The sequence below is a fragment of the Podarcis gaigeae genome, assembly GCF_964106915.1.
Source record: "Podarcis gaigeae genome assembly, chromosome: 1".
NCBI classification, from domain to species: domain Eukaryota; kingdom Metazoa; phylum Chordata; class Lepidosauria; order Squamata; family Lacertidae; genus Podarcis; species Podarcis gaigeae.
In genome coordinates, this window is record NC_139678.1 from 44,690,225 (window position 1) to 44,717,838 (window position 27,614).

A 27,614-nucleotide genomic window follows, 5' to 3' on the forward strand; every position below is an offset into this window, starting at 1 on the left:
TCAGAATAGGGTTCGAGCATAATGTTGATAACACCAGCATTGCAGGTTCAATCCCTGTACGGGGCAGCTGTATATTCCTGCATTGCAGGGGGTTAGACTAGATGGTCGTCAAGGTCCCTTCCAACTCTACAATTCTATGAACATAATATTATAATGACAAATATAAAACAAAACAAAAAATAAAACTGAACAAACAAAACAAAACGCACCCACACTTGGACTGAGTAACTGTAGCAACTTTCTTGGAAGCTGTCCGAGTACTTGGAGTAATAAAAATTGTTTAACTTGTGCCAAAATGATAAGGAAGGTTAGTGCCAGGTGTGGTTGCCTGAAGAGAGGATTTAAAAAACAGGGTGTTTCCCAGTTACTATTTTCAGTGGCCACTAGTGTTTGGCTACCATCCTCACCCTCTCTGCATGCCCTTGAAAGAATGCTACATTATGTTATTCAAAAAATTCCACACACTTGATCCTACAAATTAACAACCCCCCCCCTTCAAACGGGATGGAGACATTCAGGCCCCCGTTTTTCGAATCCCACAATCAACCAGGATCCTGTGATCATGGTCGACCAGTTGAACACGTCTGATATAAGAGACAAAAGCTTGTGAGCAGAGCAAGACTAAGCAATTCTCACACAACCATAAATCTGAGCAAGCAGTTTTAACAGGGATTGTAATGCTCTATAAAATAACTCGTTTTGGGTGTGGGGGAGGCTTTGTGTTCTTCTCCTGGCAGCAGACTTCAGACCCTGATGAATGAAGCAAAAAATTCAGCCAAGCCCTCCTGAAATGGTACCGCAGCATGATAACAATGCAAAATAAATATACAAATCAGCCAACTCACTCCTTGTTTATATTTGCAAGATGCTACGGGCTTCTTAAGAGTATTCTAAATTGTTGTTTTGAGTTTTTGTAAAGAAAATTGCCCAGTGCTATTTTTCTAGAAAAAGAGGTGCCAGAACTCACCATAAATGCCTCCCTTGTTCTCTTATAATGGCAATGGCATCCACCTGAGAGGTGCCAGAACTGAGTTCAGGTGAGTTCCAGCTGGGAAAAAAAAAGCCCCGGCACTGTCCATATTCCCTTATCCATCCCTCCTCCTCAAAATGGAATGGAATGTACCAAAACTGAAATTTTGTAGAAAATTGAACCAAGACTCTGGCAATTTATTTTAATGCTTATGGCTAAAAGAAGATGGTGAAATCATATTATAAAGAAATCACAGTCAAGGATTTTCACAAAATCTATAATGCAGTCATTACAGAGTATAGGTAAGTGTTGGCTATATTTTTCAGAACCTATAGACAAGATTATGGCCCTTTAAATTAATCCTGAATAGCAACCACCTCCTGCTGTCTCCTCTTCTAATCAGTAAACATTACCTACAAAACATACCGGTACATTGAAAGTATCACAATTTAATCACCCTTATTCTGACAAGCTACATGAGCAGCAGAATTCTATACACGTCCTATCCAAAGTAAGCCACATTCAGTTCAAGTAAGTAAGTAAGTAAGTAAGTAAGTAAGTAAGTAAAGGATTCCAGTCAGAGTATTAAGGCATTGCTTATCAAAGAAAACAAAGCTTGAAGGATGCACTCTATGACTTTATTTCCTTCTAGAGTTAGATAGATTACTTATAAAGTTATATTATTACCATTGCAGGCATGCAGAAATAATAATACTTTATTATCTCATTTCAATAGTAATTACCAGCCCGGAATATTAAAGTCCTCAGTAAAGGGGAGCAAATTATAAAAGAAATAAACAGAAACAAAGCACAAGTATATTCCATTATATTAAAAAATCAGAAACTAGTCTCTCCTACACTTTCAGTCATAAACACATAAACTAGTCTTTCCTACACTTTCCGTCAGCCCTGAAATGGAAAATAATACATACATATTTTTGTCTAAATACAGTGGTACCTCAGGTTACAGACTTTTCATGTTATAGACTCCACTAACCCAGAAATAGTACCTCAGGTTAAGGACTGTGCTTCAGGATGAGAACAGAAATTGCACGGTGGCAGCGAGAAGCCCCATTAGCTAAAGTGGTACCTCAGGTTAAGAACAGTTTCAGGTTAAAAACGGACCTCCGGAACGAATTAAGTTCGTAACCAGAGGTACCACTGTAACTGGATATCTAAATGACTAAATAAGTGGAACACAACATTAATCTTTAAAGTTTAGACATCTTTTCTTACCTCCTTTGCATTAGAAAAGGATGCTAACATCATTTCAGTTGCATGTGGTCTGGAGCACAAATCGACAATTGAATGTTAGCTCCTGGCAGCATTACCTCTTATAAGAATATTTCAAACTAGCAAGTACTCAGTGTGTTTAATTATGACTGTCAGAGCCTCGCCCTTTTCACATTTCAGTAATATGAGGCTACAGGAATGAGCAAATGGCGAACTAATTGGATACAAGTTTCATCACATACTTCAGTGTTGCTGGCTGTTTTTTGTTTTTTGTTTAACAAACACCTGGAACTGCGAATGAGAGCTAGATCAGGTCTGTGGCATGGAGGGGGTGGGGGCACACACCACTAATTGGAATCACCTTCCTTGCTGCACCTGATATGTCAATTCAAGTCAAGTCACCTTTATTGGCATCCCATAAGAACATTCAGAATACATTCAGAATAGATAGGCCAGTGCGATCTCGTTGCCACCCCAACGGCACAGTCACCCTCCAAAGGGCAGAAGAGGTGAGCAATCCACCTCATCTCTTTGGGTTTCCAGCAAGGGCAGGATCCTGTAGCATACTTTGGTGACAAAAAAACAAATAGAAGAAGAAGAAGAGTTTGGATTTGAGATCCCACTTTATCACTACCCGAAGGAGCCTCAAAGTGGCTAACATTCTCCTTTCCCTTCCTCCCCCACAACAAACGCTCTGTGGGGTGAGTGAGGCTGAGAGACTTCAGAGAAGTGTGACTAGCCCAAGGTCACCCAGCAGCTGCATGTGGAGGAGCAGAGACGCGAACCTGGTTCACCAGATTATGAGTCCACTGCTCTTAACCACTACACCACACTTGTCAGTTTTCAGATCGATGGGTACAGGTGTGTGACCTTACGCTAAGCCCCTTTAAAGTTTATTTGAGAGAGAATGAATTATCTCACATTTTGCCTTTGTCCTCTAAGAAGCTGCCTTCAGGCAGAGGTAGATTTAGGGCAGCGTGAATGGTTCCACTGCAATGGGTGCCAAGCCAAAAGGATGCTGCAGGGTGTCACAATTGTGATGGAGTGAACTGAGGAGAACGGAAGGCAAGGGAACAAATTTTGGCCCCACACAGGGCGTCACTGAAATTTGAAAAAACAAAGTCAACCCTTGCCTGGGGCAGCATGAGTTTTGTCATTCTGTTGAAATTTGAAAGGATATGCTAATGTAGTGCTTGCACACAATGCATGGCGAGGCCCTGGAAATAAACACATGAACACATGTATATTGGGTTAATGGGATAAATAAGGCCACAACTTTATTGGTTACAGATGTGAGCGGTTTGGCAATTGGGTGAAGCAAGACTAACCTGACTCCTGCCCGTCTCTTTAAGGGTCAACCACCGGAAGGGGGAGCCCTATGGTGTACATCAAATGACACACACCCCGGTCACCGTTGGGGTTGTGCCATGACCCTAGCCTACACCCAGGCTTCAGATAGGGACCACACACCCCGGATCCCTTTAACGGGATACCCTTAACGTGGAGGGGCAGGCGGAGGCAACAACCTCCCCTCCCATAATAAGGCTTACCCAATGCCTAACCTTATAAAGTTGTGACAATTCCTCTTAGGTAGACGAAAACCAAATGGCTGGTGCCAATTACACCAAGTGGAAAAATTCCTACCTGGCCCCGAGAACCAGGCGACCAACATAAGTCGTAGCAAGGCCATAGTCGAACCACGCAAGAAAAGAGGGTAGGTGGGCTGGGAGATCCCATGGCTGGAAGTAGAAGGAGGCTGCTTCCCTGGCCACACCGATATTCAAATGAGCGTAGCCACGCCCCAGGCAAGCCCTGATTGGCCGGACAGAATATGATGTGGCCAGAGATCCTGCTAATGAGGGCGGTTTACCTCCACCCACTCCAGGGTTGCTGTGGGGACCCTGCCCGCAAAGCAGCCCCTCCTAAAAGGGGGAGCTGTCCCATAAAACTGGGGAGGGGGTGACAGAATCACAGCTAACATATATGCACGCAACAAAGAACACAGTCATAGGGTCAAACAGATTGCAGTGCTACTCACACACCTGCAAACAACAACAACAACAATGCAGCTACTGCTAGGGCCAGAAGAGGATAGGGTGGTGGTGAGTGAAACTAAGGCTGTGTACACATTGCCATGTACTATTCTGGCTCCAGGTGTTTGTATCTGTGTACACATGGCATTGGCCATAAAAGAGAGTGAGCTGGCAAAGAACAATGGGAAATGGACAGAGTTCAGATACATTGCTTCGTATTTTTTTAAAAGATATTTATTAAATTTTTACCAAAAACAAGAGTACAAAAATACATGAAAAAGAAATAAAAATAAAAATACAACAGACAAAAGACAAAAAGAAAATAGGAAAAAATTTAAAAGCAAATCTGTTTTTCAAAACTTTAAGCTCATTTGCTTGTTTCTTTGACCTCCTCACACCTCCCCTTCTTGTATTTCCATTTACATAATTGAATCAGCAAATCCTTGCCCTCTTTCACTTATCTTAACTCTATATCTTAACCTATTACAACTCTATATTTCCATCCGTTTATCAATTCATTTTTGCATATTCTTAATAGCTTTGTTGCTAATACCACTTATTTTCAATCCAACATCATTTTAACATTCATTGATTTTATAGTGTTTCTGCAAATAGTCTTTAAATTTCTTCCAGTCCTCTTCCACCAACTCTTCTCCCAGGTCTCGGATTCTGCCAGTCATTTCCGCCAATTCCATATAGTCCATCACCTTCATCTGCCACTCTTCCAAGGTGGGTAGATCTTGTGTCTTCCAATACTTTGCGATGAGTATTCTTGCTGCTGTTGTTGCATACCAGATACATTGCTTCAGTGCATAGCTGTCAACGTTTCCCTTTTTAAAGGGAAATTCCCTTATTACGAATAGGATTCCTCACAAGAAAAGGGGAAAAATTGACAGCTATGCTTCAGTGTTACTCCCCAAAGCAGGGTGATTGAAGAGAGAACGTCATTTCCTCATTGGAAGCTACAGCTATCAGTCTCAAAACCACACCCCTTTCTCTCCCTCCTCTATGCCTAACATTGTTCATTTTACAGAAATTGTTGCAAGGGGTCTGTGTCGCTCCAAATACCTGTAGCTTCATAAGCGGATCATTTTGCATCTGTCTGCTTCAGAGACTCACCACTACACTATGGGCAAGGTCCAAATCTACCCAATTTTATTTGCCTGAAGTGAATTCACACCCCTATTCATTTTACTTCTGCCAAACCAGCATGAATATGGGTGTGAATTCACATGTATGGAGTCGATGGAAGCTTCACAAATCACTTACCTGAGAGATAGTTGGCAGGAATCAGCAGATAGTTGGCAGGAATCAGCAGAGAGATAGTTGGCAGGAATTGTTAAAAATAATTTCCCTTTCTTGCCTTCTCCCGTTTACTGAGCATCACCCAGCTGATTTATTATTAGTCACAGATCTCCAAAGATGTGCAATATTCAGAGCGGAGGGGAGAAGCATTTACACGCAACTCTGGAAAAGAAACTCAAGAAGGGCAGTCAACTGTGAGTAAGGTGGAAGGAGGAGACCAAACTTTTCATGCCACCATGTGACTCCTGTACTCAGGGAAAGGAGCAACAGCAAAACAACCATGGGAAAACATCAGATATTGCATGAGTCCCACCAAGCCCTTGCAGCTGCAACTGGAGGAATCCTCCCAAACTGAAGTCAAGGTAAATTACTTGGAGTAACAACTCAGAACTACTTAAGACAGGAAAGATCTCAGAACCTGAACATCATCCTATAACACAATTATTGTGTAATATTATTGTGTAATATCTTCTCCAGGGGCCGTTTGTCTTACCTGCACTCCATCACATCAAATTTCTTCATTTCAAACATCTTTATGCTGACTTTATCAGATAAGATTTCAGGGTGGTATACAACCAGGGTGTCAGGTGGCAGAGGAAACAACTTCCACAGCAGGTTGCCAGGGACGGATAAGACAAGAAAAAGTCCTTACAACCTGCTTTTTATTCAATATATACAGAGAGAGGCTTAGAACGCAGCCTCTTGGAATAATGGTGTTGTCTTGAGTGAATCTCCACCCCACCCCCGTCTCTTCCACTTTCTCATTCGTCAAGCTCAACTTCTCTACTACGGGTGCTGCAAAGTGCCCTCTGTCTTTGAGCTCTTTGCTCTCCTACTTTCAAGGCTCGCTGGGTTCTTGGAGGGGGGGGTCTGGAATGCTTTCTAAAGACAGTGTGTCCATCAGCTGTCACCTCCCTGGTGCTTCTCCTCCTCCTCCTCTCCCATTAATTCCCAACTTTACCCCTCTGCCTCTGAACTGTGAGCTCCCTCAAACCCCTGTTGTAATTCTAAACTGTCTCCCTTCTCTGGAAGGGTCATGTCAGGGAACTGCCATCAGCTCAGAGGCGAGAGGTGGAAGGGCATGTGTTATAGGGAACCTCCAAAGACCTTGCGAAGCAGTTCCTCCTCTGGCGAGGAAGAAAGCCCCACCTCCAGTGGGGAGGAGGTGCAGGGACCAGGAGATGCTAGGAAGAGCCTCAACATGGAGCCTGAGCAAAGCGGAGGGGGAGGGAAGTACCCCTTTGCCAGCGCCCACTCTGCGCAGTAGGTTTTGGCGCAGAGAGGGGAGGAGAAGGATGGGGGTCACACGGTTGTTATGCTGGGAGAGGTACAAGAACTGGCCACGCCCAGATTCTGCTAGCTACTGAGCCAGACATGAACTAGCAACGCTCCTCACTGTAAATAGTTTGCACTAATAATAAAGCTGGAAAAGACAGGTCAGAGTCTTGCCTGTTTGCTCTTGAGCAACCACACCACCACCTGACAGGTCAGGCTGGGGAGGCAGTCCACCATTCCTCCTCTGCCCAGTCCCTGACACAGGGTGAATCGTAGTACATATTGACTACCATCTGGGCTGTGATGCATGTGTCATAGCAGCAGTCAGCATCTAAGAAGGTGGAGGAGGTGGAGAGGACAGAGAGTGAAGAAATAGCTTTGAGCGAAGGTGCACACCATCTCCGTGGGTGAAGACATGAGGAATAAAGGGTGGAATGAACTAGACCCAACAACTTTCTGGGATTAAAAATTGACCACAATTTTTTTGATTACTGATGTAGATAAGCTTAGGCATTGGATGTGTATCCATTAATAACCTCCTGGGGGAAGGCTGAGGTTAGGTCAGGGTCAAGCCTGGGTTATGTGCAGTGGTGAACCTACATTTCTGGGGTCCTGAAGCTTGAGGGGCCCTTCGCAACCAGCAATGAAGTCTGGGTAACCACTGTTATCTTCTTCCATGGGGTTGCATATAACAACCATTACAACATCTGTGCTACTGACTCTCAAACTTTGGGACTGTTGAAATATATTCAGCAAACTGGGAGGCGTAGGTAATGCCGCAGAAGACAGAATCAGAATTCAAAATGACCTTAACAGATTGGAGAACTGGGTGCAAGCTAACAAAATGAATTTCATTAGGGACAAAGGTGAGATTCTGAACTTAGACAGGAAAAACCAGATGCACAAATATAGGATGGGGGACACCTGGCTTGTACATGTGAAAAGGATCTAGGGGTCTTGGTGGACCACAAGCTTAACAACAGCGTGATGCAGCAGCAAAAAAAGGCTAATGCTATTCTAGCCTGCATCAACAGAAATATGGTGTCAAGGTCAAGGGAATTAGTAGTACCACGCTATTCTGCCTTTGTCAGAGCACACTTGGAATACTGTGTCCAATTCTGGGCACCACAATTTAAGAAGGATGTTGACAAGCTGGAATGTGTGCAGAGGAGGGCAACCAAGATGATTAAGGGTCTGGAAACAGACTTATGAGGCGCTCTTGAAGGAGCTGGGTATGTTTAGCCTGGAAAAAAGGAGGCTGAGAGGAGATATGACAGACATCTTAAAATATTTTAAGGGCTGACACATGGAAGAGGGAGCATGCTTGTTTTCTCCTGCTATGGAGGCTAGGACTCAAACCAATGGCTTCAAGTTGCAGGAAAGGAGAGTCTGACTAAACATTCGGAAAAAACTTTCTGACAGTAAGAGCTGTTCAGCAATGGAACAGACTCCTATGAGAGGTGGTGGACTCTCTTTCCTTGGAGGTTTTTTAAACAGAGGTTGGATGGCCATCGGCCGTGGATGCTTTAGCTTAGATTCCTGCATTGCAGGGGGTTCGATTAGATGACCCTTGGGGTCCCTTCCAACTCTAAGATTCTATGATTCAGCAAAAAAAAATAATAATTTGAGTTGTGTAAAAGAAAGAACTGTGAGTAGAAGGGGGACCATCTGTACCAGAAACTGGGTGTGGATAGTGCAGCTGAAAGGGGCAGAGCTGTGGACAGCCTGAGGAAGTAGCATCTAACAGGGGCCTGCCTATAAAAATCAAATCTAGAGTGAGAGATTAGGGTGATGTCCACTGCTTCTAGGAACTCTTAGGATACTTTTGTGGGTGAGCTGAGATTTGGGACCTTGGGTGAGTTTGGACCTTGGGTGAGAACCAGGAGGCTGCATGGGAGAGTGTGTCAGAAGCAAGATGAACTGATATTGATTTATATATATTAATAGCTTTGTATTAATGTAACATTTTTATATGTAACTGTATCTTTGCATGGTATTGTTTTAGTTGTATTGTTGCTTTAGGTTTCTGTACGCCGCTTAGATATATTTTAAATATTTTAAGCAGTATGGAATGTAAATAATCATCAATTTCCCCATCAGATTTTCCCAACTTGGTGCCCTCCAAAGATTTTGAACAATATATCCCATTAGTTTCAGCTATAATAGCCAATGGTGGGGCATGATAGGAGTTTTGATTTTAAACTTCTAGAAAGTGCTATGCTGAGGAAGACTGAAATAAAACAGCAGTATCAACACCATAGTGAAACAGGTATAGCCACAACATATGCCAAGGCATTACAGTCATACCTTGGTTTTCTAACAACTTAGTTCTTGAATGTTTTGGCTCCTGAATGCCGCAAACGTGTAAGTGACTGTTCTGGTTTGTGAACTATTTTTGGAAGCCAAACGTCTGATGGGGCTTCCGCGGTTTCCGATTGGCTGCAGGAACTTCCTTTTTTTTTAAAGTAATGTTTATTAGAGTTTCAAATAATACAAAAAGCAAAAAATAATAAAAAGAAAAAAAAATCAACTTTTACAGTCCATATTTTCAATAACTTTTTTCCAGAACTTCCCCTCGCCTCCCCTTCTTGTATTCCATGTCCAAATATTTGTTCAACAAGTTCTTATCCCTAAATTTTTAACCTTAATTTGTTATTATATTTAATTCAATTTATATATCAACTTTTAACTTATATACATCAATCATTTATGCTTAGACACTTTTTCTGAGGTCGACCCAGTTTCCCTTCCACGAATTCCCCATTTTTATACTAATGACAACACAAAAATAAAAAAAAAGAGTAGAAAGAATCAGACACCCTTCGGATTTCCAAACCCCCACCCTCCCTTCCCCGGTTTCGATCCCCGGGCCATTGTCCATTAGTCCATCTACTATCAGCCTGGCGGCCTCACGTCTGAGACCCTTAAATCTCTCTCAGTCTCTCTCTGCCGGTTTCTTTGGAAGTCCTTTATATTTAACACCAAGTCTCGGAGGGGCACTATCCCTATGATGTCCATGTTCCTTCCAGCCAGACCTCCATGGTTAAAGGTGGAGCTCAAATCTTGTTTCTTAATTCTTTTAAGTCCAAATAACCCAAAAGCTCCAACTTCCACCTTGATCAAATTTATAGTCCATATGTCAGAGCCACCCGAGGTCCCAGCTCACAAGAGACCAAAATCCAGTCCAAGTTATATACAAAAGGTTTTATTGAAGAACATTGTTGTCGTTACATCCAAGCTCCGTGGCTCAGCATCTGTTACCCTTAGATGTTAGAAGTCCCCTCTGAGTCAGTCCCGCCCCTGCACCAGCTTAAGAGGCTTGTACTGCTCCACCTTTTCCTCTCCTTCCTTTTCCGCAGGGTCTTCCTGCCCCCCTGTGCTCCCTCCCTTCGGGACTCCCCCGAGGCTGAGTCTTCTGACGCCTGCTCCCCCCTCCTTCGTGCTTTGGGACCAGGCTCCTCCTCAGGGCTCTCCTCATTTCCGCGCGCCTCCACATTTGAACTTGGCGCGCGTACGTTGCCTCTGACCTTCCTTTCGACCGTTACGCTACTCTCGGTACTACACTCCTCCCCTTCCGGCAGGATGTTCTGCTCCGAACTCCTTCCCCTCTCTGCTTCCTGTTCTGCTCTTTCTGACACACTGGCAACTCCACCCCCTTCACTCCGTTCCGACGGAGAGGCCGGTCCCGATCTCCAACCCCCACTGGGGATTCCCTCTTCGTACCCCTGCTTCTGACTGCTTCCCTCTCTACTGCCCCTTGGCCTGACCAGGGGGGCTCCCTTTTGGGAATCCTCGGATTCACTTGACGGACTCACTGACAACCTCGGGTCGTCGTCGTCCTCTTCCTCGTCGCCCTGGGACCCCTCCCCCTCGCTCTCTGTCCCTGAAACCCTGACACCATAGATCTTCAGATCCCCACAAAAGGAGATCTTTCCATTCCTCATTTTTAAATTCAAACCAAATTTCCCTCATCCAGTCCTTATTTTCTTTTATATCCATCTTGACAGGCCTCCGGCTCTCCTTTGCCTTCTGCAGCATTGCAGCCCCTCCTTCCCGCTCCTCCTGTTCAGCGTATATCCCTTCTTCCACTTCCTCCGTTTTCTCAAGTTTCTTTTCTTGTTCAGCTGCCTGGGTTTTGTACATCAAGTTCTTTTCCAACTCAGTAGATTCATTTGCTGTTGGCTTCGAAGTTATGGCACTTGTAGACAAAACATGACCTTGCTCTTGCAACTTACACAACTTTCCCAAGAGAAAAGCAACCTCGTCCAGGTCAGCTAGTATTTTCCGACCTATTTCCATTCTTGTAATGTCCCTGAACCCCCCCTAGAGGGATTCTGGTTGTTCAATATTCCTTTCACTTCCAACCCAAAAGTCAAGTTAATTTGTTTCAGTTCTTCTTTATTTTCAACAACTTATAACTATAATGTATCGAATGTAACCGGCAAGAACATCAGAAACAAAGTTCTCTATTTTTTCCGACTTTGACAGCTAATTTGACAGCTGTCAAAATCTTCTATGTCTCCTCAGCAGGCTCCTCTCGCGGATCACTCCCGGTCCCGGGATGGGTGGCACTTTAACTCAAAAAATTAGCTCTTATCCTCCAGCACAATTACTTATGCTATCAATCCGTGCAATTAATAACTTTTATCCAATAAAGAAAAGGCTCTTCTCTCGACCTTAGTTGTCAAATCCTTGCTTTAAATTGTATACAATCGGGGGGAGACAGACTTCCTTTTTGCACCTCCCCCGCTCGTACCAAATCCAACAAAATTTTTAGTCCAATTTCCAAATTACTCACGGGTTGTTGTTTTTAGATTTTAGTCCAAATTTTCAGAAGAAGAAGTCAGCGCTCTCTGTCGAATGGCATGCGGCTTCGCTTGGCAGGGGAAGCAGAAGACTCACAGCCCCGCGCCGCTCCCCGTCCCCCGCTCCGGAGCCTTTAAAAAGGCTCCTTCGCGGGTCGAGGGGCGCAAACGAGTCACCAGGTCCACAGGCTTCCGCGCCCGTGGTTTTTGAGGGTCCCCGCGTCGCCGGCACGGCAGGACCCGACTCCTGTCGAGCAGATTCCCTCCGGAGCTCGGAGGGAATCCGCCATTCGGCTATGGCGCCAACCCGGAAGTCCCTGCAGCTAATCAGAAGCCGAACTTCCTGCAGCTAATCAGAAGCCGCACTTTGGTTTCCACACATTTTGGAAGTCAAATGGACTTCCAGAACAGATTCCATTCGACTTCCAAGCTACGACTGTATCTATCTTAAAATGTCTGTGTTCAAAATATTGTTTTGACTTGCTGATAAAAGTTTGTCACGTAGGTTCTGGGTACACCTCTTTAGGTGTACTGAAATTTTTTTCCACCGCTGAAAAATGAACAAGAAAAAGGGCCCACCCTTGTAGTTACAGCATTTAAAATCTAACAGGTTGCCATGCTCAAATATAGGGTCCAAAAGTAAACCAGTGTCAATAGGTAAAGCTTTTGCCATAATTGTATTTCTATGTATGGCCCAAACATCTTTAAAAACTGCCTCTTCGCTACAGATTCTCTTGGGTCTTAAGTTCAGTTTCACTGCCCTCATCGGTTCAGGTGGTGGAGGCCCAGGAGAGGGCCTTCTCTGCAGCAGCCCCTAAATTATGGCATTCTCTCCTTACAGAGTTGTGTCAGGTACCTTCATTTTGCAGCTTTTATCATGTATTGAAGACACACCTCTTTAGCCTAGACTTTGATGCTTGATCCTCATAGCTATCAGTATTTATTTAGGAACCACTTCAATTGTGATTGTAATTTGTTTTAAACTGTTTTTAATATTGTGTTTTAGATTGCTGGTTTACTCAGGCATTTAAATCCATTGAATTAAGCATGTACAGTATAAACTCTCTCCCCAAATCCCATGATTACTAGGTGTTAGGACTCGAGTTCCCGGCTTGATAGCACAGTGAGCGTAGTTAATTAAAAAGGACGATTTATTGTCAAAACAAACAGATAGCTCTGGACGGCTTTACACAGTCTCCACCATCATCAATCAAGATGACCCTTCTGAAGACTGCTTCCGGTGAGACCAGAAGCAACTGAACTTTCGCTCCATACATCTTTTGTTTTGCTTCCTATCTTGCAGCCCTCCCATTCGTCAAGACCTCAGACTGAGTGGGTCAGCTCCCTCCTCTTCTCCATTCTCAGAGAGGATGTCTCTTAGCTCTTTCCCACCTGTTTGTACTTCCGGCAAGCTTTGACTGAGATCTGGCTTGCTCTCCACCAATCCCTTATCGGCCAGCATTCCAAGGGGCGGGGGAGTTGGCACTAACCGATGCTCATCCTGCATGGCAGTTAACCTTCTCTGTTCCTGGCTGCTTCCTTCAGTTGGCAGCAACTGGAAGCTGGCTGATTCCTGACACTAGGTGAAGTTGCCAAATTGTGATTAGATAGTATTGCACAAAACGGCATGGTGGTGTTGGGTGTAGTGAAGGGTTACCTTCTGTGTCTCGTGCTTGAGGGGGGAAAGGGCTTACAAGGGAAGTAAGCCAGGACATTACGTCAACAGAGTGCTTTCGATTTCAGATCGGTCGCTGCACTGAGAGAGAAAGGAGTCAGAGAAGATGCAGCTAGACACTGGTGGCTGTTATGGATTGTAAATACACTGTTTTGTTTCCAATAAAGTGCTTCTAGAATAGAAGCAACGCCTGGACTGATTTATTGCCCTTTCCTCGCACAGACGCTGTGCTATCTGCTTATTTTGCTTTCTCCTGAAGCTCCAAAGCTACGCTGGAAAAACAGAAGCTGCAGATGCCATTAGCAGAGATTCGCAGAGGAGCGCAGCTGGACGCCAGGCAACAAAGCAATAAATCTTCCAATCTTCCTGGCTGCTTCCTTCAGTTGGCAGCAACTGGAAGCTGGCTGATTCCTGACACTAGGTGAAGTTGCCAAATTGTGATTAGATAGTATTGCACAAAACGGCGTGGGGGTGATTAACAAATTTAGAATGCTGCATACTTCACTTGGGTGCATTTTAAATGTAGCAGTCTTGCAGTGCTGAGTATGGGGAGATTTGCACATTTTTAGCAGAATTCATGCATGGTAGTGGTTCAACCTGTGTCCTAGCTTTCTGCAAAGAATGCTAATGAGCATAATACAGTGGTACCTCGGGTCACATTCAGGTTACATACGCTTCAGGTTACATACGCTTCAGGTTAAAGACTCCGCTAACCCAAAAATATTACCTCAGGTTTAGAACTTTGCTTCAGGATGAGAACAGAAATCACACAGCAGCGGCGTGGTGGCAGCAGGCAGCCCCATTAGCTAAAGTGGTGCTTCAGGTTAAGAACAGTTTCAGGTTAAGAATGGACCTCCGGAACGAATTAAGTTCTTAACCCAAGGAACCACTGTAAAAGAATAACCTAGGATGCAGCAGGGTCCGATGATGGGGGTCAGATTAAATATGAAGGAAACCAATTGTCTAATCCCCATACTCTTGCTTTCCATTTCACCAACAAGTTCTGAATTGTGAAGAAAGGCAAGTCTTTTTTTAGAGTGAACAAAAGCAGGTTACTTAAATGTTTCTTTCCAGATTTGTTTTATTTAAATTTTTATTTTGTCCCATTATGAAAGTCTGGGCTGAAAAGCTATAGCAAAGATCTGCAGAACAGGTTTTTAACCCACCTTGGTTGATTTTGCCCTAATTCAGAAAGGCACAATCAAAAATTTCTTCCAAAATTGGGGAAACATTGTTGGAGTAATTGAGCATGAGAAGGGGTTAATTCCGGTCATGAGAGTGTAACTGGGGTCATGGATGAGCTAAACACAGGTGCAATGTTAATAAAGCCAGTTACTAGCTTGTGATTAATGCATGCCAGCTCAGTGTGTCAATCTGTAGTTAGTCTATCTGTCTCTTAGTCAGTTAGCCAATCAGTATTAATTGTCCAGTGTTATGTCTTGAATTGCTGAACTTATTTAGAGCAACAGATATTCTTTGTACTTGTATGTATCAATATATATATGCAGTGGCGTAGCGTGGGGGGTGCCAGGGGTGCCGGCCGCACCGGGCGCAACATCTGGGGGGGCGCGAGTCCAGAGGGAAGGGACAAGTTCCTTCCTCCGCCGGGGTCCCCGCCGCCACCGCCAGCCTTGCGCCCTAGCGCGCGCGCGCCCCCCGCCGCCGCGGCTGCGCTCCACTCACTGCTCGCAGGAGGAGCAGCCGCTGCAGCAGCGCCGACGCCGCCACCAATGCCTGGCCGGGCACGGGCAGCCTTCGCACCCGCCGCCGCTGCCATCCCCTCGGCCCAGCCACAGGCGGCGGCTGCTTCTGCCAACTGGGAGGGAGGAGAGCTCCGAGGGGCCTCGCCGCACCCTGCTCTCCCCAAAACCCTCCGAGAGGAAGCCGGCGGGCGGGCGAGGGTCTCCCGGCGGAAGGGGGCGCCGCTGGCTCCGGCTCTCAGCGCAAGTCTCAGCCGCGGGGGGGGGGGCGGGCAAGGACGGAGCGCGGCTGGAAGCCCCCGGACCAGGCCGGGGGGAGGAGAGGCGCTCGCCAAGCCCGGATCTGGAGCGCCTCGCAGCGCGGGCTCCACCTACAGCCCAAGGAGAGGAGGGGGCGGGGAGGCGCCCGAGGGGAGGGGGCTTCGGCTGCCTCGGCCCGCGGGGGCTCTGCAAATAATAAATTTAATAAATTCCTACTGAGCCTTAAGGGGGGGTCCTTGGCTCCTTCGCTCGCCCCCAGCCCCAGTGGCATAGTGTGGGGGTGCAGGGGGGCGGCCGCAACATTGGGGGGGCGCGCTCACACTCGAGTGCTAAAATCCAGGGGTTAGGGGGCGCAAATTACTTGCCTTGCCCCGGGTGCTGACAACCCACGCTACGCCACTGTATATATGTATCTGAAAAAGCCTACAAGCTGTATATACAAGTTGTGTCCAGAACTGTGTTATTGAGTCTTATCTTCTGCAACAGTAAACTATTTGACACTTTATCAGATTTTGTGTGGTGACTGGTACTGGGAGCAACCAGTACTATGTTGGTATCTCACCTAGGATCCTCAACAGGTATCAGCTGAAGGGAGTTCCCTTCAAAAATAAAATCTATTCATATTTTCCTTGCCTGGAGTGTAACATTGGCTACTGATTTCGATAAAGCCAGACCTGCAACTGCTCTTAATATTACAGTGATAACTATCTTGGGTGGAGAGCCAGTTGCTCCTGTTTTATCCCGCTTGTTCAAAGGATAGCAGTGATTCCATGTGGCTGACTGGCAATGAAGAGTTTCTATTTCAGGCTGAATTACTGTCGTAGAATATTATTATTAAATATGAGCAAAGATTCTGCACTGGGGAAGCAGGTGCTAACTAGCTATTGCGAAAAACCAGCTAGCCATGGCTTACAGCAGAAACAGAACAATAGTCCAGTTGCATTTTTAAGGCTAAGAAACACATTATTGAATAAGCTTTCATGAATTATAAATAATGATCTGGTGAAGTGGAATCCAGTGCAAAATAACTTATGCCATAATAAAACTGTTTGCACCCTGGTATCTGACAAATGATCCAGACATGTTTAGTTGGATTAAGCTAGGGGCACTTTGTCAAATTTAAACCAGATAAACAAGGAAATACCTGCAGAGGGAAAACTCTTATAGGTATGGAAATCAACTGACATCAAGCCAAGCCAGCAGCTAGTTGGGCAACCCAGCCCTGTCTGTGGAAAAAGAGGATATGGCCTAAGTGTCTACCCCTTACTCCAGACCCTCCAAGTGTCCCTGTTTTCCAGGGACATCCCTGATTTAGAGAAGCCATTCTGGTTTCTGATTTGATCTCAGAATGTCCTGCTTTTCCATCGGATGTCCCTGTTGTCATTGGAGAAATGTTGGAGTGTATGGAGTTATCCAGCCTCTGAGCTGTCTGAAGGCAATCCTGTCTAGGGATATTTGTTTAAATGTTTAGTGTTTTGTTACATTTTTATATACGTTGGAAGCTGCCCAAAATGCTGGGGCAACTCAATAAGATGTACGAGGTATAAATAGTATAATTATCATTATGGAATGGGACGTCCCTATTTTCATTGTAGAAATGTTGGAGGGTATGTTATTCTAAGCCTCAACTTCAAGGTGAATAAAAAGGCTTTCATGCCCTCCAACATTCCTCAGATGAAAGTAGGGACATTTCTTACTCCCCCCCAAAAAAAAATCTGACTCCACTCAACCCCCCCCCCCATTTTTTGGTTGTCACCCCACCCCTGCAGAGCATTTCATATCAGAAGGGTGAGTGCGACCACCATTACACCAATAGGACTCAGTGCATACACCCTCCATGTCCTGAGAAAACCCTTCTCTTCTCTTCTCTTCTCTTCTCTTCTCTTCTCTTCTCTTCTCTTCTCTTCTCTTCTCTTCTCTTCTCTATCGTCTCTTCTCTTGTAGATTTACCAAAAGCATAGCATACACCAATAATAATTTTTAGGAAAGTGGTAAGATTAGATGCAGACACACAAGGTTAGAGACGTGGGTGGCGCTGTGGGTTAAACCACTGAGCCTAGGACTTGCTGATCAGAAGGTTGGCGATTCGAATACACACAATGGGGTGAGCTTCCGTTGCTCGATCCCTGCTTCTGCCAACCTAGCAGTTTGAAAGCACATCAAAGTGCAAGTAGATAAATAGGTACCACTGCGACGGGAAGGTAAACAGCGTTTCTGTGCGCTGCTCTGGTCTGCTGGCCACATGACCTGGAAGCTGTATGCCGGCTCCCTCGGCCAAATAAAGTGAGATGAGCGCCGCAACCCCAGACTCGGCCATGACTGGACCTAATGGTCAGGGGTCCCTTTACCTTTTTAAGATCAGATGCAGACACACAAAGTTGTTGTGGGTTTTTTTAAAAAAAGACTCCTTGCACTCAACCCCACTCCTCCTTTGTTCCCGCCCAGAGTGGCCCTGCCCTCTCCCCACCCCTCAGAGCCAGTGCGTCATGTGGGGCTGGGCCTTGGTGATGGCAGCTTCTCCTCCTCCTTGCCCACTCTCCAGCAGCTGCTATGAGCTGCCCAAGGGAAGAAGCTGGCAGCAGCCTCCATGGAAAGACAACAGGGTGCTACCGGCTCATCCTTTCCCCTGATCTCAGCAGCGGCAGCACTGGTGGGGGAAATAGGGACATTCCAGGATCAATGAGCAATTCCTGTCTTTCCCCCACAGTTCCTGCCTATTTCTCACCTTGCCCATGCTAGCGTGAAAAGGACTGAAAACTGGCCATCTTGTTTGCTTAACAAAAGGGTGAAAGACTTAAGAGAGCAGACCTGGCTCTCTCTTTCTTTTTTCTGCCTTCCAGTATCCTTAGCATTGTGTAGATGGCTCCCATTGAGGAGTTGAGTATCCTCAAATCAGAAACAGGGACAGCTTCTGTAAATCCAGGATTGCCCCTGGAAAACAGGGACACTTGGAGGATCTGCAATTTAATATCCTAAAAGTAAATGTGTGTTGTGTGTGTGTGAGAGAGGGGGGGGGGACAAGGGCCAATCTCAACATGATAGGGTAGCTGCTTAATGTGTTGCCTGCCCTGTTTGCATGTAACATGGGGTCAAGCAGTCTATTATTTTCTCTTTTTCGAATAGCTATGTTTGTAAAGGATAAGGGTAGTAAACTGCTAGATTTTAAAGTATTACAATTTGATCATGTTTAAACTGTAGTTGCTGCATCACAGCAGCAGCAAAGGCAAACTCCACCTCCCCCTTTCCAGGGTCTTGTTCTGACCCTTCCTCATATTGTGCTGTGTGCCATTGCTTTCCTGCAGCAACAGCAGCAGCAGCAGCAAAGAGCTGCCTTTAGAGCAGCAAATGACTGCAGGCAGGACTGATTTGGTACCCTGCTGGGTGAGGATACACAAATCATGTGCCCTTCTTGTTATGCCACGTACAACAATGGTCTATGTGTCCAGGGAACAATAACACAAAAGAAGATGTATTCCCTAGTAGTAATGAAACCCCCTTCAGTTTTAAACATATTACTTTTGTATTTATATTCAGCCAGAATTAGTTCTACCTACTCCTCTGATGGAGCTGCAAAATGCCATGGGTTCTATGTTTTTAATTACTGCAATAAATCCAACAATAAAAAGATGTTTGCTTAGTGTTATTCTCTTGCTTTTCCTGTCCTTCCACTAGTAGACAAGTGACATGATATCCTTGTCCCATTTACTGGGTGGCATAGTTTTGTTGTGAACAAATAGCTGTACATTTCTGAACACAATTCAAAGTGTTAGCGCTGACCTTTAAAGCCCTAAATGGCCGTGGCCCTGTATACCTGAAGGAGCATCTTAACCCCCATTGTTCAGCCCAGACACTGAGGTCCAGCTCTGAGGTCCTTCTGGTGGTTCCCTCACTGCAAGAAGTCACAGGGAACTAGGCAGAGGGTCTTACTGAAAGTGCACCAGTCCTGTGGATCACCCTCCAGTCAGATGTCAAGGAGATAAGTAACTATACAACTTTTAGAAGAAATCTGAAGGCAGCCCTATAAGTTCTTAATGTGTGATGTTTTATTATGCTTTTATATTTGCTGGAAGCCGTCCTGATGGGAAGGGTACAAATAATAAAAAAAATTATTATTATTATTATTATTATTATTATTATTATTATTATTATTATTATTACAGTCTGTCACTTTCACATGTGTTCACCTGTAAATCCATTCTGCATTAATCTGAAAAAAGTTTTAAAATGCACACCAAAAAATCCTTTTCTTTTCTTTTTACAAAAGAATTTGAGTGGTTAGGAAATTGATGGGGTAATACATTGAAAAATCCGCTCCACTTCCCAGTGGGGAGGAGTTGCGGTGGACCACATGGCCACCCACTCCCCTCCGGGGGCAGGGGCAGAGTCCTGCATCACCCGGAGGTCCCTGGCATGCCATAGTTCCAGCCAGCCAATCCGCTGGCTGGAGGGCATGGCCAGGACCCATTTAAACCAAGGTGTGAGCCAGGGAACTTCCTTCTGGCTCACTTCCTCGATCTTCCGCCCGCTCTCCCTAATTTCAGGTTTTGACATTGGCCTTGCTATGGACCTCGGTTGGTCACCGTTGAGGGGTCTGGTAGGAATTTTTCCACTTGGCAAATTGGCTTGGGCCATTTGGTTTTCGCCTACCTCGTACCAATCGTCACAACTTTGTAAGGTTTGGTGGTTAGGCATTGGTCTTATGATGGGGGAGGGGAGGTGTGGCCATCACCTGCCCCTCCAAGCTTAAGGGTATTCCGTTAAAGGAATCCGGGGGGGGTGATCTTGTCCGAAGTCCGGGGCAGGGCTAGAGCCTTGCCACAACGCTGTCGGGAACCCAGGAGGTACTTGAGTTGCTTTACATCGACGGGACTCCCCCTACTAGTGGTTGACCCCTACAGGACTCCCTGCGTGACGGGCAGGAGTCAGATATAGTCAGGTGAATTCCAATGCCTAAGCCAATACCACTCACATTCTGTAACCGATAAAGTTGTGGCCTAAATTTGCCCAATAACCATTAACTTAATATCCGTGTCCTTGTGTCTTATTCATCAATGCAGAGGTGGCCTCGGGGTCTCGACACACAAATGTGAAATGAAAGAATGATTAAAGGGATGGCATATAAACACACTGCAAGCAAATCAGGATGCTCATTGTTATATAACTTATCCTGCAAACAAATCAGAGCAAATACCCAATAAAGGTGAGGCGTAGTCTAACCCCTATGAAAGCTTTGTGCAATAGAATCATAGAATCATAGAGTTGGAAGAGACCACAAGGGCCATCGAGTCCAACCCCCTGCCAAGCAGGAAACACCATCAGAGCACTCCTGACATATGGTTGTCAAGCCTCTGCTTAAAGACCTCCAAAGAAGGAGACTCCACCACACTCCTTGGCAGCAAATTCCACTGTCGAACAGCTCTTACTGTCAGGAAGTTCTTCCTAATGTTTAGGTAGAATCTTCTTTCTTGTAGTTTGGATCCATTGCTCCGTGTCCGCTTCATAAATCAGGATGAATGCTCAATAAACAGGCTATATGGAGGAGCCATTAGCCACAAAATAGATATTTCAGTTTGTGGGATGAGGTACATTTGCAGTGGAAATACTACCATACATGTGTTTCATACCCATGGAAACCACAGAAAGCCTTACTCATTGCTGGGAACCACAGAATGACACAGTACCATTGTGCCCATGTCCTGCTTGCAGATTTCTCACAGGCATCTGGTTGGTCACTGAGAACAGGATGCTGTACTAGATGGTCCATTGGCCTAATACAGTCATACCTTAGGGCCCAAACACCTTGCAAGTCTAACGTTTCGGCTCCCAAACACCGAACGTTCGGTTTGCAAACGTTCTTTGAAATCCAAACGATCGATGTGGCTTACACAGCTTCTGATTAACTGCAGAAGTTTTCTGCAGCCAATCGGAAACCACGCCTTGGTTTCTGATCATTTTAGATGACGAACAGACTTCCAGAACAGATTCCATTTGACTTCCGAGGTACCACTGTATTCTGCAGTATATAGGAACTGGGACTTTGGTGTGGTGGCACCTGCTGTTTGGAATTCTCCCGTTTAATATTAGGAGCCACGACTATAAGCCTTTTGGTGCTTCTTAAAGTCATCCCTCTTGCAACAAATTTTTTTAGTAGCAATCTGAGTCAGCTTCTGTATTTTAACTATTTTAAACTCTTTTTGTATATAAACTTTTTAAATGGTTGTAGTATGTTTTTATATGTGGAATTGTTTTACATTGTTTTATGCAAGGAACTGTTTTTTAAATTGTTGTGGTTTTTTTACACTTTTCTCGTTTCGTGGTTGTAAATATTTTGTAGTTGAGTATATTTTTTGCTGTAACCCACACTGCGACCTTGCTGTGAATAGCTGATTTCATAAAATAAATACTTAAGCATTTTTTTAGTGAAGTTGAGTGCCTCTTGAGGTGACAGACAGATTATAAATGAAAAAGTACACAATATATTAATTATGTCTGTGTGGCTCCAAAGCTATAAAAAAGCCAGGCACTTTTTGCTACACCCTTCATAATTAAAGAGTTCAAACCAGGCCATGCATCCAAGCAGGAAAAGCAAAACTCATGAACAGATAAAATAATGAAGTGACTAGGTGGCGAAATTTTATTGTTGTTTGTTCATGCTTTTGATTTTAGCATTTCTTCACATGAAAGCAGTTACCTAACCATAAACTTTTCAGCTGACTATATACATCAATCATCATACAGGAAACCAGTTCTTAAAACAAAATACATGTGAGTAAGAGATAAATGTAGCCTATTAACACACACACACACAAAAAAAAAAAAGATTAAATACGGTAGCTGTAACTTTGTGCCTGCAACAATGAATTAGTATTAGGTAAGAGAACAGATCTGACAGTGCAATCCTGCATGTTTCCTCAGAGTCAGCAAGAAGCTCCACTGAATTCAATGGGACTTACTCCCAGATAAGAGCATATAGGTTGCAGCCTGCGAGATAAACAACCCTCTAGGGTGTAACTCAATTGTTCAACCATGGTTTCAATCTGGCATTTATATAAGTGTGTTATGGGCTGTATTTCACAGTTATTAAGAATAACACTTTAGTCTTAACAGTATCTAGATGAAAGATTAACCACCCTTTTCAAATGAGTTAGAGAAAATACTGTGAGAAAACTACCTTTAAAAAGAATAGTAAAGAATCAATATTTATGCCTACAGGGAAACATTTGAATAATAAGGGATCTGAAAATATGGAAGGAATTGCAATGGTCTGTATGCCATGATCCAAACTTTTGTGGGCTCCAGTGCACAGATGGAACTCCACCTCCCACCCTGCCAATTACATACTAGAACCATTGCAATAATAGTAAACCTTGGCTAGGTGAGGTCTCCCATGTTGAAAAAAACCAAGAAAGTCAGTTTTGAATTATCTGAGTTCCTTTAAAACCAACTACCATTTTGATCAGCTATTAGATCTCTTCCCCACTTACAAGTTTTCTTCTTAAGCTGGCAAGGAAGTTGGGATGGGCAAATCTCTCAATTTCAGTTTCTCATTGTTTCATTCTTAAATTCATTTATCCACCTTCTACATCAGTTTGCATTTTTTTAAAAGCACTCATGAAAATTCAACAGCATTTTAATGCAAATTTCTTATAAGACACAATTTTGTACATTTTTGCCTAACATACACTTTTTGAAAAGCACTTTCCCCATATGTAATACACTTTTGTACATATTGCATCACTATTATATGCACTTAATGCATAATTTATCCTAGCATATGAATTTTTGTACACATTACTTGACTGCAGAACTGCATTGCAAAATTCAGAGAAGTGCGAATTTTGAAGCCTTGCTGTGTTTTGGTTTGCATATACTTTTGGAAAGTGCAAACTGACACCTTTCAATGGTAACTGAACTGAATTTCTCCCCCCATCCCTACAAGAAAGGTGTATTCATGAGGCAGCCTGAGATGACCAGGCCTGTTTTTTCTGGTCTACTACTTTGTGCAAAACATGAAGGATTGTGCTTGCATTATTCTGGACATTGTAGTTAGTTAGATTCAGCAGCTTGTTGAAATCCTCGTCTTGCAGTGAAACCTGTCTTGTGGAATATGGAGAAAAGGCACTAGAGATATCAACATTGCCCAGTGACATTTCAGCAGTGCTACGTTCCACACCTACAGAAGAAAAAAAGAAAAGGGAGTCAAGTCCTTAGACAGATCATCTCTAAAGCTTAGCCAGTGGAATCAGAAGGCATGCCAGGAAGGGCAGCAACCCTGTCTCTATCTAAATTTCATTTTTTTTTGGGGGGGGGGTCCTTACTGACCCAGTGGGAGTGTGGTTCAAAGACTAGACTGTTGGCTTGGATGTGGGGTACTCAGGCTCAGATTTTTAGATGTGAAGCTATGTGGGTGGACTTAGGCCAAATCCAACTCATTCTGAGCCATTCTCAACTCAAATCCAACTCAAATCCAAGGCATTCTGAGCTTCAAGAGGAAGGGAAAATTACAAGAGTGTCAAATCAGTAAATTAATGAATGTTTCAAAAGGAAGCATTCAGAAGATTACTGTGTAATCCTGAGTCAGGAGCATAAGCAATTTGCACTTTAGATTCTATAGAACAGGGGTAGGCAAACTAAGGCCCAGGGGCCGGATCCAGCCCAATTGCCTCCTCAGTCCGGCCTGCAGACAGTCCACGAATCAGCATGTTTTTACATGAGTAGAATGTGTGTGTCCTTTTATTTAAAATGCATCTCTGGTTTATTTGTGGGGCCTGCCTGGTGTTTTTACATGAGTAGAATGTGTGCTTTTATTTAAAATGCACCTCTGGGTTATTTGTGGGGCATCAGAATTCGTTCATTATTTTTTTTCAAAATATAGTCCGGCCCACCACATGGTCTGAGGGATGGTGGACCGGCCCATGGCTGAAAAAGGTTGCTGACCCCTGCCATAGAACAATTCCAAACAGGAAAATAGTTCTTCTGTATGATCAGAAAATGTTCAAATAGTTTGTTATGTTTAATTGTGTGATTGATTTTATTGATGAAATACAGCTAAGGCAGAAAGGTGGAATACAGCAATAATATAGCAATTTTCATATAATTTTAATAAAATGTGGGGATGTGGAAAGCTTTTTTGGGTTGTAAATCGCTTTGCGTTATCTTGAGCAAGAGAAAGGGACTAACATATTTATTATTATTATTATTAGTTCTGATTGGAAAAAAAATAGTCCAAAATTTACACTTCTGGTGTATAATATTCCTCCCCAGTCCCAGATTATGATTTCAGCCCTACAAAAATAAATATTCCAAGCCTACCTAACTTCACCTGACTATAAAAATATGGTCTAAGATCTTAATTGAGAAAAATGCACCCTAATCATTGTGCAACGATTTAAATGAAGTATCAGATTGTAAGATAAAGCATGCTAGGTAGGAAATCATTGGACTCTATCAGACTTGCTTTTGAATATGATTAAGATTGAGCTGTAAGTTCACAAACCAAAACACATTTCAACTTCATTAAAACCAGTAGGACTTTCTCAAAGAAAATGTGAGATTGTGTAAAATCTGTTTTGGATGAAGTACTTGATATAAATGTTATTTCTGTTGTATATTGGCTGCCATTAACTCACCAGGTGCAAGATATCTTTGGAAGGTGTCATTCACTAGTGGGAAATAAATCACTGTGGGAGCATCTGGGTTGTGTGCATCTTCAAACACGTAGCACTCCTTTAGATTTTTCTTTTCTTCATCATTCAGCAAAGTGTTGGGAAATGGGATTCCTTGCTCTGTGAAGTATGTAGAGGCCCGCTCCAAAGGCTATGGTTGCAAAATGAAGCATTTTTAGCAGGGGCCAAAGAAGAAACCAACCAAGGAGTCCTTGACGAGCAGTAATTTCATTTGAAAACACAATGTGATCATAATGGGATGCAAAACAAGATACAGAAAACTGTCCATGCTGTCAAAACAGGCATTTAATCTGTCATGAGAGGGAACCACTGGAGCCGAAAGGAAACTTTGAAATTGACTTTGAAATTCAGCAAGATTGATTTTTTTAAAAAAATAACTTTTTTCTAAATCTTAAACAGACTTAAGAAAAACACAATTTAACCTAAAGGCATGTTTATTAACTTTAAAGCACTTAAATTCAATACCAATTTGCCTCTGCTATACTTTTATACCTTTTTAATTTAAAAAAAAATCAAACCAACAGCATCAATAAGAATCATGAAAAATGTGAACAGTAAACATTTAAATTTTTGCAACCAAATTTAGGCTAGGAGCATATGAATTTTTTCTGAAATAAATTGCACTTTTCTTGACTACAGAAATAGCTGACTCCAACCTTGGAAAGTTGAGATCTTTTTGATAATGAATTAAAAGACCATTTTAATCCTAATGTTGTGGCAGACCTCCTTTGGTTTTGAACTATGATATTAACTGGATTGTTTAGAACTTTAATAACAATAATAGTTATTAATTTCTGAATATTGTTTTCAATACATACATTTGGATTATCTTTCAAAAAGATTTAATAATAGTAAAAATTAATATACCCATCTAACCTTAGCTTGTGATCCTCCGGTGTAATTGAAGTGCAGAATGACATCAACTTTCCTCTCTGGTCTCAGAAGTGGAGGGCAACTGGTGTCAAAGAAAAATGCTGTATCCACCAGTTCCAGGTGATCTGCTGAATCTCTCAACTGATTAGGGGATTCATCAAGCACAGTATCTACAAAACAAGGCATTGACTTTAAAATGAAAAGAACCAACAAAATCCAGAAGTAATCGCCTTTCTGCTCCCCTTCAGAAAAATAATTTTATCACCAATAAGTCAACAGATGTGTCAAAGAAGAACAAATCGCATTTGCTGGTCTTCCTCCACATAATAATTTTATTATTTGTACCCCACTCAACTGACTGGGTTGCCCCAGCCACTCTGGGTGGCTCTGAACAGATGTAAGAACACAATCAAACATCAAACATCAAAAACTTCCCTATACAGGGCATAGCTATCAATGTTACCCTTTTTTAAAGGGAAATTCCCTTATTCCAAATAGGATTCCTCGCAAGAAAAGGGAAAAGTTGACCGCTATGATACAGGGCTGCCTTCAGATGTCTTTGACCTTTATATGTTCTTCTACACTGAGCCTGTGGTATACAAGTATTACATACACATAGAGTCTGCATCCTGTATTTATGTACACATACATTTTGTACAGGTTGGAAGTGAGTGGTTGATTAGGCCCAGGAACAGTGTGCCCACAACCAGGGAGCAAGGTTGGGAAGCTGCAATAATCACAAGACAAGCATCCTGTGATTTAAACAGGCCACATCCTTATTGACCCGAGATGTTAGTAGGTTTTGGCTTAGGCAATGGGTGTGTATTCCAAATCATCCAACCTGTCTGCTGATTATTTGGCACAGTTAATCCTGGGTCAAGAATGGCATACATCAAATCGGGGTGATCTCTCCATGGAAGGGGGGTGCTGTGGCTCATCGGCCCCATCTGGGCATCTGGATAGAAGCACCTCCCCCTGGACCCCTTTGATGGGGTACCCCAATTCTTTGGAGCCAGAGGATAGACTTCCAAACCCTGCCTTCTGCCTTGACTAAGGATCCAACCCAATGCCTTATCCGCCAACAAGTTGTGACAACGGCTATGAGGCAGGCAAAAACCCTAGACATGCCCAATTTATCTGGAGGAAAATTCCTGTCTAGGCCTCTTTTTAAGCCTAGGGATAATAAGCAGATGGAAGACAGGGGTGTGAACAAGACTTCCCTGTTGTATGCCCTCCAAGCCATGTCTCCTGGCTTGTTTGTGATTGGCCAAAACACTGGGGCAGCCCACACAGCCAGTGGAGGAGGAAGCGACAGTCTCCACTGGCCACTCAGGGACCAGAAGACCACCATGGATCAGCTGCAGCTAAGCTGGACCTCAATCACTGCTCCCCACCTTGCAGTAAGCCATCCTTTTCCCCAGAATCTGCACATGAGTCTTGTATTGTGGCCTTCCAAACACATAAGGGTAAAGGTACCCCTGACCATTAGGTCCAGTTGCGGCCGACTCTGGGGTTGTGGTGCTCATCTTGCTTTATTGGCCGAGGGAGCCGGCGTACAGCTTCTGGGTCATGTGGCCAGCATGACTAAGCCGATTCTGGTGAACGAGAGCAGCACACAGAAACACAGTTTACCTTCCCGCCAGAGCGGTACCTATTTATCTACTTGCACTTTGACATGCTTTCAAACTGCTAGGTCGGCAGGAGCAGGGACTGAGCAACGCGAGCTCACCCTGTCGTGGGGATTCAAACTGCCGACCTTCTGATCGGCAAGTCCTAGGCTCTGTGGTTTAACCCACAG

General features: G+C 43.8%; 2 protein-coding genes and 1 long non-coding RNA gene across 5 annotated transcripts in view; 1 reads left to right on the forward strand and 2 right to left on the reverse strand.

Annotated features, from left to right (window-relative positions):
- The window catches only part of LOC310848171 (cytosolic phospholipase A2 epsilon-like), a 72,521-nt gene extending 66,988 nt beyond the window's left edge, over positions 1-5,533 (reverse strand). The window contains exon 1 of one of the 3 annotated variants that reach the window (XM_083746852.1): positions 5,506-5,533. Coding sequence is in view for 1 of the 3 variants with exons in the window: in XM_083746850.1 (XP_083602976.1) it covers positions 2,207-2,239 (33 nt within the window). In the remaining 2 variants the exon portion in view is untranslated. Of the gene's footprint in view, positions 1-2,206; positions 2,331-5,505 lie in introns of those variants that run through there. The other 2 variants (XM_083746850.1, XM_083746854.1) reach the window with 2 other exon arrangements.
- A 3,806-nt stretch (positions 5,534-9,339) lies between these two features.
- Positions 9,340-11,491, forward strand: LOC310848809. Its single transcript, XR_014566625.1, has 2 exons — positions 9,340-9,954; positions 10,720-11,491. It is a non-coding gene; the product is annotated as an uncharacterized lncRNA (long non-coding RNA).
- Positions 11,492-21,868: 10,377 nt separating this feature from the next.
- The window catches only part of LOC310848169 (cytosolic phospholipase A2 epsilon-like), a 42,983-nt gene continuing 37,237 nt past the window's right edge, over positions 21,869-27,614 (reverse strand). The window contains exons 18-20 of the mRNA XM_083746836.1: positions 25,820-25,986; positions 24,887-25,073; positions 21,869-23,430 (exon numbers count right to left, since the gene is read on the reverse strand). Coding sequence (XP_083602962.1) covers positions 23,207-23,430; positions 24,887-25,073; positions 25,820-25,986 — 578 coding nt within the window. The 3' untranslated portion in view covers positions 21,869-23,206. The remainder of the gene's footprint in view (positions 23,431-24,886; positions 25,074-25,819; positions 25,987-27,614) is intronic.